At 48.3% G+C, this 14,375-nt stretch overlaps 1 protein-coding gene and 1 long non-coding RNA gene across 4 annotated transcripts in view; one reads left to right on the top strand and one right to left on the bottom strand.

The window, feature by feature from the left end:
* Positions 1–2,031: 2,031 nt before the first annotated feature.
* On the bottom strand, positions 2,032–8,152 carry LOC121473354. Its single transcript, XR_005983143.1, has 3 exons — positions 7,976–8,152; positions 4,207–4,286; positions 2,032–2,126 (listed from the first exon to the last, which is right to left on the bottom strand). It is a non-coding gene; the product is annotated as an uncharacterized LOC121473354 (long non-coding RNA).
* A 4,738-nt stretch (positions 8,153–12,890) lies between these two features.
* CD47 (CD47 molecule) overlaps positions 12,891–14,375 on the top strand; it is a 43,564-nt gene continuing 42,079 nt past the window's right edge. For all 3 annotated transcript variants that reach the window (XM_041752485.1, XM_041752493.1, XM_041752500.1), the window contains exon 1: positions 12,891–13,184. In XM_041752485.1, coding sequence (XP_041608419.1) covers positions 13,139–13,184 — 46 coding nt within the window. In that variant the 5' untranslated portion in view covers positions 12,891–13,138. The remainder of the gene's footprint in view (positions 13,185–14,375) is intronic.

Consider the following 14,375-nt stretch of genomic DNA (forward strand, 5'->3'; position numbering starts at 1 on the left):
CTGATGATCCTTCTCAAAATCTCTCAAAAAAAAAAAAAACAACAACAACAACAACAACAACAAAACCCAACCCTCAAACCAAAACTTGACGACAGGCATTTCCTTAAAGGTTCATTGTTAAGGGTATACCTATCTGCCCCCTGTTGGGTGACTTGTGGCCCTTCCTCAGACCTGACATCCACCGTTAAAATTGGCCTCTCCAAATGGGATGGCTTCATCACAGTACTCTGCTCGAACAGGCGATTTGGAATTAATATGATTTTTTTTTCTCCCACTAATATGTTGAATTTGATACTTATGCCCTGAGGAGATTTACCATTAAAAAATATACTTTTCTAGTTCAAATAGTTAATAGAACAGGTCTTGAATATATTTGTATTTTTAAGGGTTGGCTGTGGGAATGGTGATAAAAAATTAAAACTAAAATACTTTTGACAGTTCTAATAGTTAAGAATTACAACATATATATCTGCCTGGTTCTTCTCCATCCCAGAATATTCCACAGCTCCTGGCATGTCTGAGGCATGTAACAAATGTTTGTCAAATGAATTAATCTATGCATACATAAGTAAACGGTCTATATTTCCATTTATTCTGAGCTTCAGAATTTTTTATTAAAATCACTCAGCTTTAGGGAAGTAACAAATGTTAGGGAAAGCAACCGCCAAGGGTTTTCCTTCCTAACCCAGACTGAATGCAGTCTTTGAGGCACCGAAGATTCTTGGTCAGGGAACGCTGCAACCTCTCAAACCTAGCACAAAGGTGGCCTTTCTTTGTTTTCCTCCTTCTCTTCACTGGTTTCGTGAGCTGGTGCCAGCTGAGTCTAGATGGCACACGCTTTACACTTGAATGAAACGCTCCCTGCCCTCGGTTCTGGGAGCTCCACTCTGCTGCCTCCATCTGCTGCTTCTGATAAATGCTCATATTCTAAATATATTACTATCAGCTCACTCCCAAAGTGGCTTGCTGGTTCTCCACACAGCAAACAACCCCACTGGCATGGAGCCACTTCTTGGGTAGAAAGAATTTGGGCAGACAGAAGATATACTTCCCAGTGAGGAGAGGTGAAAGAGAAGAGGGGGCAATGGCCTGGGCAAGCCAATGAAAAAGACCCTGTCTGTGGCCTGCAGGTCTCCGGGGGGGACCACCAGAACGAGCCTGCTCGGCCGGGGCTATCTATGCAGGGGCCAGCAGGTCTGAAGTGCAGGCATTCTGAGAGAGCAGCAGAAATGAAACTGAAGACGAGGCTTTGCTTTTTCTCTGAAAATGAGTTGAACATTCTTAGCCTGGTCGGCTGACAACCCTCCATTATGAATAACCTCCAGGAAACTAAGATTCACAGGAATTTGCCTCCAGCCCTTTAAAGCCTCCTCGGGCACATACACCATTTAAGCTGCTCTTCCAAGTCCCCCTGCTAGTTTCAGCTGCCAGTTGCCTCCCTTTCAGTGTTTCTTCCTTCCAGCAACTGATCTCTAGCCAGCACAATCACCAATTGCATTTGGGAAAGATGGAGTAATGCAGCGTGGAAGGTCTCCCCAAAGAACACATTCACAGCAGAAGCCACGAGGGTAGATGCTTATTCTCTCACAGTTGTGGAATCACAGAATATTAGAGCTAGAAGGAACATTAGGGAACATCTAGTCCAATTCTTTTATCCTAAAGGAACTTCAATTTTCATATTCCACTGGACTTCTGATGCCCCTCCCCCCTCTTTTCCCCCTCCCCCACCAAACCCGTCAGTTTGCTCACTTCAGTCCTGGCAACTTCATTTCTCTAGTTGCTTGGGCCAAAAACCCCCGGAGTCATCTGGCCACACCCAACATCTGGCCCCATGGTAAATCTCCTGGGCTCTTCCTTCCAAATATAGCTACTATCTTTCTCGCCACCTCCATTGCTACAACCCTGGTCTGGGCCACCTTCCTCTCTCCAATGGACTCCTGCAATAGCCCAAGTTCAGCTTGTACAAAATCTGGCCTGCCATTAGCTTTTGTAAATAAGCTTTTATAGAAACACAGCCATATTCATTGGTTTACCTTATGCTCCAATAGAAGGATCAAGGAGTTGGCCTTGATACTCTGGTGGCCTGCTGAAGATATTTGCTGTCTCTGGCCAACCCCTGAAATAGCCTATTAAATAGAAAGTTGGATAATATCAATGCCCTGCTCCAAACCCTCTCACTCACACTACAAGTCTTTTTTTTTTTTTTAAGATTTTATTTATTTATTCATGAGAGAGAGAGAGAGAGAGAGAGAGAGGCAGAGACACAGGCAAAGGGAGAAGGAGATTCCCTGTGGGATCACGACCTCCAGGATCACGACCTGAGCCAAAGGTAGACCCTCAACCACTGAGCCACCCAGGTGCCCCCAGACTACAGACTACAAGTCTTATAGAGCCCTGTGAACTGCCCCTGCCATGATCTTCTGACCTTATCTCCTATTGCTCTGCCCTGTGTTCACTCTCACCTGACCACACTTCTCCCTGCCCGTAGGCCTCTCTTCTTCTCCTCACCCCCCACTCTTCCTCAAATAAGCCAGACCAGATCTTAATGCAGGACCTTGCACATACTGTCTTCTCTGCCAGAAATTATATCCATGTTGACATCTGCCTGGCTTGCTCACTCTTTGCTCACTTTTTATTCAAATGTCACCTTCTAGTAAGCCTTCTCTGACTGCCGTATTTAAAATGGCACTTCCTTCCCACTTCCTTCTCACGGCTTAATTTTTCTCCACAGTTTCTACCACCCTTTAACGTACTACACGTCTCTTATTTATTTCCTCCCCACTTCCTTCTCATGGCTTAATTTTTCTCCACAGTTTCTACCACCCTTTAACGTACCACACATCTCTTATTTATTTTGTGTTGTCTCTCCCCACCTTCCCACTAAGACACAAACTCTGTGAGGGTAAGTTTTTTTTTTTTTTTTCTGGTTTGTTTCCCTAATATACCCACAGTGCCTAGGCATGTATTAGGTGTTCAACAGCTGTTTTTGAATAAATAAATCCTTACAAGTAGTGATGCTACAGCAAATGTGAAATGCATCAGTGTCTCAGTCAGGGTTTCTACCAACATTCCTGCTTAGGAAAGACTGACTAGGGAGCTCCAGGCAGAAATGACTTCTATACTTGTGGGGGGCATTTTATTTCCCACTTGCCCACTTTCCTTTTTCCATCTTATTTCTTACCATGTAACTAGTGGACTTGCCCTATTCCTTGAGTCTATGGCTATAGTTTCTGTAGTATTTTAGATTTCACTCTTTTCTTTTTGGCCTATCATCATTAAAACATATCTCTCTGGCTTCTATTACCAAAAGACTCTGGCCTGTCCTCTTCTAAACTTATAAATTCATTAAAGCCCAAATATTAATGAATAATAATGTCTCTACCTCCTAGAAAATAATTTGCATTTAAACAACTTTCAGTGCCTCAATCCAAAGAGGCCAGTGATGTGGGAATTCCCAGCGGGCAAAAGGCCTGGGCCAGCTGGGGTAGTCATGGAAAGGTCCCTCCAGCAAAATCAAATCACAGCCCATCAGCAGCTGTCTACTTTGCCTCTATAGGATGAATCCAGCCATGTATATCCCCTTCGGACTATGTGTGCACACAGACACACAGGGTGTCAATTAGAGGCAGTGAGAACATCTTAACTTGCATGGAAATGAGCCTGTCACTTGTGATATATGTACACACTTACATATATTATATTGATTCCTTCCCTTAGCGCTTTGATAGCTTTTCATCTAGCTTGCGGTCCCACTAGCACAAAGCCACTGCTTGGGAAGGAAAAGGAAGCTGGATAGGCATAATATTCAGCCCCCAAAGAGGCGAGACATGGAAAGGAGATGACTATTGGAGCACAAATTACAAGCATGCTCCATTGGTCTTCTGGGGCCATATTTACAATGTTCCAAAACACAGTGAAAGTTCAGAGTAGAAAGAAGGAAAAGATTGAGAGGTGAAACCTTTACACCAAAAAATAATACCAACAACAATAAATTTTTGGTTCATAAGAAGTTGTGCTATGCAAGGAAAGCAGTAGACTTTCTCAGGCCATCCAGAACTGCCAGAGAAAATTAAGAGAATCTTCTAAACAACTGAAGAGGAGGAATACATCCATTAGGAAATCTGACTGATTTGTCCACCAGGAGCCCTTCTTCCATCCAGAGGAAAGAGCATTCATGTATACTCCATAGGCAAGAATGCCACTTACCTTTCTAGGATAGAGTAGATTAAGATGATCCCTTTACCTTAGTTCATCAGAACCAACTCCAGGTGGTCTAGCCCATATGGCTGTCGAAAATGAACAAATAATTTTCTTTTGAATTATGATAGAGTATGACTCGTTTCTCCCCTACTCCACATACTGCCCGTAGGTGTCTCTGAATTTGTCATCTGGTGAAATGGGTATTGATCTGTCATTCCTCCAGGGAATCCCCAGTTTCGTTTACTTCCTTCTCTAGACAAAGAGACACATTTATGTGGCCACATGGAAGATTTCTACGTTTTATCAAAATGGCATCTTTTAAGTGGAAACTCACAAAAGATTAACCCAGATTTCAGATACTAAGTACCTTGAAGGACACACAAAAAGGCAGTTTGTAAACTACCATGAAATCAGTTTCTTAAACTACTTATAAACCCACTAACTATTAGGACTAAGGTGATTCACAAGTCACTGTGAAGTAGACATTGGTTTTTATCAGACCAGAGGTAGAATGGGTGCTCTTTCAGTATGAGCTGTTGGTATGAGCTGTTCCACATGAGATGCTTCTCTGCCAGCTGCTGAGTTGTCTCCTGGGCTTGGCCACAGCCAGACCAGTGCTTATGACCCGCAGCTAATACAAAATGCCCCGTGGGCCAGGAAGGAGATAACCAGGGTTTCCAGGGATTCCTCACTGTACCATACATAGGTGAGTCTTTCCTACCAAATCCAGGGAGACTGAGGAACTGATAGTATTTTTACCAAGGTGGATTACCTTCTAGGAGGACCACCTGACTTCCTAGGTCAGGCCTTAAACCAGTGGCTCTTATTCTTTAGCACAAACCAGAATGGCCTGGAAGACTCCCTGAAACAGTGATTGCTAGGTCCCACTCCAGAGTTTCTGGTTTAGAAGGTTTGGGCTAGAGCCCAAGAACTCGCATTTCTAACAAGTTCCCAGGAGCTACAACTGCTGCCGATCTAAGGAGATCTTTGAGAGAGCTACCCCTATAAGCGTAACGTTTCTGTAACTTTTTCCTTTCCTCCTACTGTTGGGGCTCATGGAGCCTGTTGTTGGGGAAGATGGGGTAGAAGTCACAGCTGCCACAGGAGCACTTGGCACATGGGAGCCTTCAAGTCCAGGCTGCCATTCAAGACAGACAAATAAGTGGGGTTACGGGCACATGGAATCAGGCAACCTTTCTCATGATTCCAAATATGTACATCTGTCTTGTCTGGCAGTTTGATCCTAGTTTATCCACTCCACTTTTAAAGCCCATCTGATGATAGTTGGAGTCCGCTGGCCCACACCCATAGCAATTAGACCAGTATTAGAGAAGAGCAGATTGGCAGTTGTAGCCGGAGAACTCATGTAGCATCAATAAGCAAACTTCATGAGGCACGGTGTCTTGAGTGATTTTGCACAAGTGGCCATGGACAGGCAAGGGAGAGCACACCTAGAGAGCCCTGGTTTAGGCAGAGAAGAAAGTTCTATCAGCAGACTTCCTGGGTGTTGCAGGTGGGGAACTCTTTTGAAAATGGAGATGAGACTATCAGCCTGAAATGCAGGCAGCTACTCTGTAGCTAATTTCAAAGGACACTCATATGCTGTAGCCTTCACTCTTTTTTTTTTTTTCCTAGAAAACTTGCCCCTCTAAGGATACAAAAGGAAGTCTTTGAAATATATTTCTTTCTACACCTTGCTCCATAGAGGAACAATAGTGCAGTAAAATGTTGCCAATGGAGTAGGGACTAAGAGGAACAGCAAGGCCACAGAGTGGTTTTGGATGATACCAGTATTCAAGGGTGTTTTTGTATGTAAAAAAGGGAGTGGGGAGCTGCCTTAGCTGTGGGAATATTTCTGAAGGGCTAGACTGTGTCATTAAATACTGTAGTTGATCTGTCAGGAGACATGACACATTTATTTCTATTCTTGTGTATTTTTTGTAGGTCAGCTAGGGTTATGATTTGCCTCATCCTTACTCTAGGACCCAGGCTGAGGGAGCAGCCACTGTCTGGAACATTGCTGATTGCCATGGTGGAGGGAAAGAAAGAATGGCAAATTACATGCTAGGTTTTATGCTTTGTCCGAAAGTAACACACTTTACTGGCTACAATGGGTTGAACACTATCCCTCACAAATTCATGTCCATTCCCAGATCCTCAGACTGTGACCTTATTTTACAAGAGGATCTTTGCCAATGTATTTAATTGGAAACTATTTGGAAGTGATATCACACTGTATTTAGGGTGGGCCCTGAATCAAATGACTGGTATCCTTATAAGAAGAAGAAGAAGGCCATAGAGACAGAGAAGGCTATGGGAAAATAGAGGCAAAGATTAGAATGTTACAGGTGAAACCAAGGAACTCCAAGGATTACCAGTGATGAGGGAGCAGAAGGCAAGCTGAGGGCAAAGGACCCATTAACCCTCCCCTGCTCCCTATACATACACAATCAGGTGGGCTATGTGTGACATTCTTCTGGCACTTCTGGCTGCCCTAAAACTAAGGGAAGGGGGAAAAAATGAATGGTTAACTGATAGAGATCACAGTCCCACAGGGCATTAGTCTCCATCAGTTTACAAATGTCTTAGTGATTTATAAGGAAAAAGCATTCTTATCAATAGCCTAACTTTCGGAAACCCATTGACTCAATTCCCTGGGGCCCTAACATCACCATCCCTTCCACAGTGATGTAGGAAACAAAGTCAAAAAGGAATGTAAATAAAATTAAAATTAAATTTCTTTTTTTTTTTAAGGTTTTATTTATTTGACAGAGAGAGAGAGAGGGAGCACAAGCAGGAAGAGCAGCAGAGGGAGAGGGAGAAACAGACTCCCCACTGAGCAGGGGCCTGATGTGGGGCTTGAGCTCAAGCCCCAGAGATCATGACCTGAGCTGAAGGCAGACATGTACCTGACTGGGCCACTCAGGAACCCCCAAATTAAATTTCTTTATAACCTGCAGCTCATTGACAAATAGTTGAAATAGGAAGAGTATATAACATTTCTCCTTTGAAACTTCCAACTATCCTAATGTTAATGCCTTGGGGCTGCGGGGGAGGGAAGGGAAGGGGAGGGGGGCGGGGGACACTTTTGGTAGGCTACAGCCGGGCCTCCAGTATCCTGAGAATCTTCTTTAGCATATGAAAGTCCTTTTAGATACTTCTCTTTGTCCTTAACTCCCCCAACTCCCAAGTTTGTAATCAGCCACTCCTCACAACCTTGGTGCAGTAGTTCTTTCTGCCTTTGGGTCCTGTCCCTGGGTTATAATAAAACCACTTTTTTTTTTTTTCACCAAACGTGAGACATCTCAAGAATTCTTTCTTGGTGGTTGGCTCTGGACCCCAATCACATTCCATAACCACATCATTGGGATCCAGTAAAAGCTAGGAAGAGGCAAGGAAGGATTCTTATCTGAGCTTTCAGAGGAAGCATGGCTCTATTGATACCTTATTTTCAGACTTCTAGTCTCTAGAACTATGAGAGAACACATTTCTCTTGTTTTAAGTCCCCTCGTTTGTAGTTGTTAAGATAGTTCTAAGGTGCTAATACACTTGGCAAAGTAAGTCACATCATCACACCCAAGCTCAAGGGTACAGGAAGAGACAGTGCAGCTGTGCTGGGTACTCCCCTCAGGTCAGTTCTCCTCTGCTCTGAGCCTGGGAAGCTAAGCTTTGAGAATTGTATGAACAGCCTCATTTCCCTCTAGGTTTCTGGTTGAGACTGACCCACAGCAGAAGTTCAGAGGTAGGAGGAGGAGAGTCAAGTTGGAGTACTTACTTTGCCATCCTTCCTCTCCTCAAGGCTGGTAGTAGCTGGGTTCCTCCACCAAAGCTGTCCTGCCAGACAGCCCTCCTCCTGTCTTTCCTTTCTCTCAGGGTTCTGGTAACCATTTCTTCCAGACCAGACACCTGGGGTGTGGAGGAGGGGAGAACAGCTGTTGTTAGCTAATGGCACTTGGCCATTCCTTACTGGTTTCCCTTAACCCTGCCTACACCCTGGTAAACAGTCCCTTTATTAATCTCCTCTAACTCTATTTGAGCATGCCATCTGTTTTCTCTGAGACCCAGTGGTTACACATCTCTGTGCCTAGGAGGAGAGCTGGAAATCTGACGGACACGTTGGTGACACCCTCACTAAATTGAGAAGCAGCACTAGTGGACCAGTAGTGGGAACTGCAGTGAGAATGACAGATCACACATCTGCTTTGCTTCCTATACTTCTTGTCTCCAGAAGAAGGAGCATGAGCTCTGAAGCAAGATTCAAACTCTAGTCCACCATTTCTGCAGGTGATGTAAACCTCTCTGAACCTCATACACAGTGGGTATGAACAATGCTTTTTCCCTTATTGGGCTGTTACAAAGATTAAGGGAATAAATATGAAAAGAACCTCAAAGAACCTCACTGTGGTACACAGAATAATGCCTCCCGAAGATTGTCAAGCCCTAATTCCTGCAAACCTGTGAATATGTTGCTTTCCATGGCAAAAGAGAGTTTGCAGATGTGATTAAGGCTACAGGCCTTAAAATAGGGAGATTATCCTGGATTACTCAAGGGGCCCAATCTAATCACTTGAGCACTTAAAAGTAGGAGAGGAGAGGAAGGCAGAAGAGTCCGTCACACAAATGTGGCAGAAGAAGGGGAGGCAGAAGAGACATGACTACGTAAGAAGGATTTAACATACCACTGCTAGCTCTGAGATGTTCAGAGACCACATGCAACTAAAAACACAATGACCCGAAAAGAGGCCTCTAGATGCTAAGCAGCACCCCCAACCCCCAGGCAGCAGCCGGCAAGAAAATGGGGACCTCAGACACTGAATTCTGGCAACCACCTGAATAAGCCTGGAAATGGATTCTCCCCTAGCACCTCCAGGAGGGAAAGCAGCAAGCTTCTGAGACCAGAAGCAAAGAAACCAGCTGAGTCCAGTGGACTTCTGACCTACAGAACTGTAAGATAATAAATGGGTGTTGCCCTAAGCCCCTAAATCTCTGGTAATTTGTTCTGGCAGCAATAGAAAATAAATACACTAGTACAGTGAGGTCTTGGTGCATAGTGTGTGCCCACTACATGTGTGTTATCTGCACTCACAGAGGAGCCAAGATACAGAGGGGCCTTCCCAGGACCCTAAACATTATGTGCTCTCAAATATGTAAGCCTGCTGTGATTCTGCAATCTAACCTCGAAGCTGGCTTTCTCTAGTGCTTTCCAGCTGTCTTGAGTGTGGGCCCCCTACATGAGGAGCCTCCAGCTGCAGGAGGACGAGGTGGGGCAGGAAATGCTGTGCTTCCCCCGACTTAGGCAAAACAAACCTGTGCACCTGACATCCAGAAGGAAACTCACCCTAGAGCTGACTGTCATGTCTCTGGTAGGATATTCCTTACCTGGAACCCTCAAGTCCTGCCGTCCTCCTACCTGGAAGATATTCCTTACCTGGAACCCTCAAGTCCTGCTGTCCTCCTACCTGGAGGCAGTTTCTAATATCTGCTTCTAATTGAAGCACAGTCTAGGCAGGTCATTTCCTGCTGCTAAAGCCTTCCTTCTGTTTCCCTGCACCAACCAACTCCACCTCTCCAACCACATGGCAGTATCTTCCAGCTGCCTAACCAACCAAACCTAGCCCTTAACCAGAGAGCACAGACCCTCCTTGCTATAACTGCTTTATTTGATGACTGAAGCTCCTATGCTTTAATAACTAGGTCAAGTTGAAATAACACCCTAGGACACTGGGCCCTGAGCCAGGTGTCGGAGATGTGGGCCACTCAGCATTCAGTCACTAACAAAGTGTGCAGAAAAGCAAGAGGATTAAGGGCTACCCACTGGGTACAGACATGTGCCTCTAGCTTGAATCAAACTGTAGAAATTTTGCCAAGTCCCAGTACTTCTTTAAGGCTCCAGACCAGCAACCGGTGATTGTTTTAATAATAATTTTCACTGCCATTCTAGGAAAACCACCTCACTATAAGGAGATTGTAATAATAAGAGCTAATATTGGATGCTTAGCATATACCGGGCTCTGTCCCATGTAACTATAAAAGTGTTAACTTACACGCTTAAGGCAATTTGAAGAGTTAACGTCTATTATTATCATCTAGCTTTAAAGATGAGGAAACCAGGACTCAGAAAGGTCAAATAACTTGTCAAAGGTCACCTGGTAGTATATGGCTAGAGCTGTAACTCAAACCTAGGCTAAAGTTTTCTGTATACTACATCCCGCACGGATTTCTCTTGATTGAGCCAACATACATGGAGCCTTTAGGTCTTGACCAGGCATTGTGCCAGCCCCTGGAGATGCAAATATACCTGGGGAAAAAATTCGTTTTCTCCTAGCCGACATGATAGGAGACAGATATGCAGAAAGAAATATGTATTGACACATTAGTAACATGACCAAAGTATAATGGAAGAAGTAATTAGACTGCCTACGTGGTGGAGATTTCTAGGAAAGAAGAAAAGTAGGATTGAGAAAGGCTTTTTGGAGGAGATAAAAAGAGGAGAAGGGACACAGACATAAATGAGAGACAGAGAGAGAAGTATCACATGTAAGTGTGGGCAAAATGCTCATTATCCCTCTTTCCCTTGGTTTCCTCATTGCTAAAATGGAGATCATAATACCCATTTCCAAGCTGTTACAAAGATTCATTTAGATGATAAATCTAATGTGAATTACCTCTGCTTGAACCATTCTAAAATATATTACTCCCTTGCCTTCCACCACTGCCCCCCCACAACCCACCAAGAAAAAAAAAAAAACCCTTATATAAAGATGAGTTCAAAATCCAAATAAAAAGGCTTGGGGGCATTAAGAGGGAAATATAAATGTAAGGTGGTTAAATACTGGATGAAGGAGCCCAAGGTTATCTAAGAGAGACTTGGGTTCTCTCTCCTGGAATAGGCCTCCTCTTGCTCCATCGAAACACATTCCCAAGAGTAGAGATGGTCACGCAGGTGACCTGTCTTTCACGGACTTAAATCTACTGCATTTTCTGCACAGAGCTACATTAAGCACACAGCCTCAGCAGCTCCCGGGATGAAATGGAGCATCCCTCAGTCTCTACCTCTGAAGATTGGGGACAGTCCTTCCCAGTCACTCTTCAGCTTTAGGGGGGTCGGTTGGTCTCAGGGACAGCTGACAGCCTTATTTAGCCAACCAGCTGCTCTGTGATACACGATGTCCTGAATGCTCAAAGTCTGGTGGATGATTCTTTTGTATCCATATAAGCAGCAGTTGGAGGAGAATCCATCAGTCCCTTTGGTAGCCTCAGGGTGTCAAGGCTGCCATTCAAATCATTACCACCATAATTATTAACCATTGTTTTAGTGAGATATCTGCTAGGCAATTGTCTTTCTTTCTTTTCCTCATCATTAAAAAACAATCACACTTCCCTGGAACAACGCTTGCCTCAAGTCACATCAACACATTTATTAAGCCCCTTCTGTTTTCCCAGTTCTACAGGAAGTCGTGGAGGAGGGAATGCTTAAAATATTCTGTGAAATTTGAAAGAATTGAGAATTCTTTCAAACGTGAAGAAGAGATTCATACACACACAGACACACGCAAAATCTATAGGAAAAAGTCACACAAGTATACAATAGACCGCTACAGTGTCAGGGAAGGGCAATTTTATTTCCTGTTTTTTTTTTTCTTTTTTTCTTTTTTTTTTTTTTACAGTGGGGATGGGGGGCAATGAAGGAGTCACACGGATTGAGAGGATTTGGAGGAGTGGGATGTTGTGGTGGGAAACTGCATTCTTCCCCGTCAGGTACGCCAAGGGAGCCGACAGGGAGGCGCTCCATTAGAGTAGCCGCCGGAGCCTGACTTTTTGACAAGAGAGTTCATCATTTCGGGTAAAGTGTTCAAGGCAGAGCGTCTGCTCCGGGATGGACGATGCGTCCTGCGTGACTCGGCGAGACGGCCGAAGGCCCCGTCCACCTTTGGAACCCACCTTGCAAGCTCGCTGCGCCCCGACAGCGGACAGGGCTGCGCGGGCCGGCGTGTCACTCACCGGGCTCCAGGGGGTCCTGGGCGGGAAGTCTCGGGCGTCGCGGCCGACCCCGCCTGCCTACCCGGGGCCGGCGGGGGCCACACCTAGAGGCGCTCGCCGCCGCGGCCGCGCTGTCTGAGGTACCGGAGCGAGGAGGAAGCCGCTGCCGACGAGGCGGGAAGGCGCGCCCGGAGCCCGCCACCGCGGCGCACGCCGGGCCCACGGGGCCGAGCGCCCCGAGCCCGCCGGCCGACCCCGCCCCCCGCGGGCCCCCCCGCCCCCGCGGGCCCCCCGCCCCGGGCTCCCAGAGCGCCGGGCAGCGTCGCGACGCCCCCACGCGACGTGAGCCGAGGGGGGGGCGGGGGCACCGCGGGGCCGGGAGGGGAGCGGGGAGGGGAGCGGGGAGGGGAGCGGGGAGGGGAGCGGGGAGCGGCCCCTGGCGGCGCTCCCGAAGCGTGAGGAGGGGGCGCGAGGCGGGGAGGGCCCCGTGAGGGGGCGGGCCTGAGGCGGGGAGACCGCGGAGGGGCGGGGGGCGCACACTCAGCCTCCGGGGCCGCGGGGCCGCGGCGCGTGGGCGTGGGCTCCAGGCCTCGTCGGAGCGGACTGGAGTGGGGACCCGAGCCCCGCGGAGCAGGAGCGCGTCGCGTCAACAATCCCGGCGGCGGGGGCGGGGGCGGCGGCGGGGGCGGGGGGGAGTGCGCGTGCGCGGCGCGCACGGCGGGAGAGGGAGGGAGCGAGGGAGGGAGGGAGAGAGGGAGGGGAGCGGGCGTGGGGCGGCGGGAGCGCGCGTGCGCGCGCGGCCAGGCAGCCTGGGCGGCGGGTCCTGCTCGTGACGGACGGCGGCGTCCGGTCCTGCCCGTGGCGGTGGTGGCGGCGGCCGATCCTGCCTCTCCCAGCTGCCGCGGCTGCTCCAGACACCTGCGGCGGCGCCGGCGGCGACCCCGCGGCGGCCGCGGAGATGTGGCCCCTGGCGGCGCTGCTGCTGCTGGGCTCGGCGTGCTGCGGTGAGTGGCCCCTGTCCCCCGGCGCGGCGGCCCCGCGGCCCCGCGGCTGTGCGGGCTTCCCCCGGCGGCGCTCGGAGCGCGGGCTGCGCGGGCCCTGCGCGCCCCGGCTGCGAGCGTGGGAGGCGGCGGGCCCGGGCTCCCCTCCTCCCCTCCGCGGGGCCTGGGCGCCCGGGGCTGGCGGCCGGGACGCCCGCCCTCCGCGCCCTGCACCGCCCGGGCTCGCCCCAGGAAGCCGCCGCCGCGCCGCGCGCCCCGCGCCCCGCGCCCCGCGCCCCGCGCCCCGCTGGACTGTTCGCGGAGAGGGCGCGCTGGCAGGCGAGGGGCGGCAGGCGAGGGGCGGCAGCCGTGAGCGGCGGGGGCCCCCCTCCTCGCGCCCCTCTTCTTCCTCGGTGCGTGAGCGTATTTGGGGGCGAAGGAGGGAGAGTGGGAGGGCCCGGGCCTCTGGCGATACAAGTGCGCATTTTGGCGAAGTCTGCAAGACGGGATTTCTCCCGCTTGCCCTCCCACGGCAGCAGGGGACTTAAAGGAGACCTAAAGGAGCAATCAAGTTGCATTTCCAGCCCAGCATTTAATCAGAAGAATCTTCTGGCCGCCTTTTTATTTTATTTATTTATTTATTTTTAAACCCTAGAAATAAGCTACCTGGAAAACTCTCGCTACCCCCACGCCCTATCAGCCACTTATTACAGTTCAAATCGTACGTTCAAGTTTTTCCGCTTTATTGGGGTGAGCCATTTTAATAGCAATCCGGATTTCGCTTGAAATATGAAGACTCTAACCTCCAGCCAAAACACATTTGCAGCAGGGTGGGCTTTGGTGTCTTTCAACGCCAAAGGCGTTTGCTCCCCCCCCCTCCCCGCACCCCCCCCCCCCCAGGCTTTTGGAATCCATTATGCTTTTTTAAAAAAAACAAAAAAAACAAAACCGTGTGATTCGTCTGTAAAAAGTGAGGAGTGGGAATTTTCGTGGTTCTGCGGTGCCTGTCACACTTTACATCTGTCTAGTCTTCTGTGAACTTGTAAGATCCAGTATTGAATTTGAGTGACAGTAAAATACAATTGTTACATTTAATTCTAGAATGCTAAGTTAATTACGTTTTAAACTGATTATTAGCCTCACTGTGCCATTTGTAAACGCTTGTGATTTCAAGCCATTTCAGTTATCCCTTTAGGTCCTCGCTTGCCACTTTCT

Source organism: Vulpes lagopus, chromosome 1 (genome assembly GCF_018345385.1).
Source record: "Vulpes lagopus strain Blue_001 chromosome 1, ASM1834538v1, whole genome shotgun sequence".
Lineage (NCBI taxonomy): Eukaryota > Metazoa > Chordata > Mammalia > Carnivora > Canidae > Vulpes > Vulpes lagopus.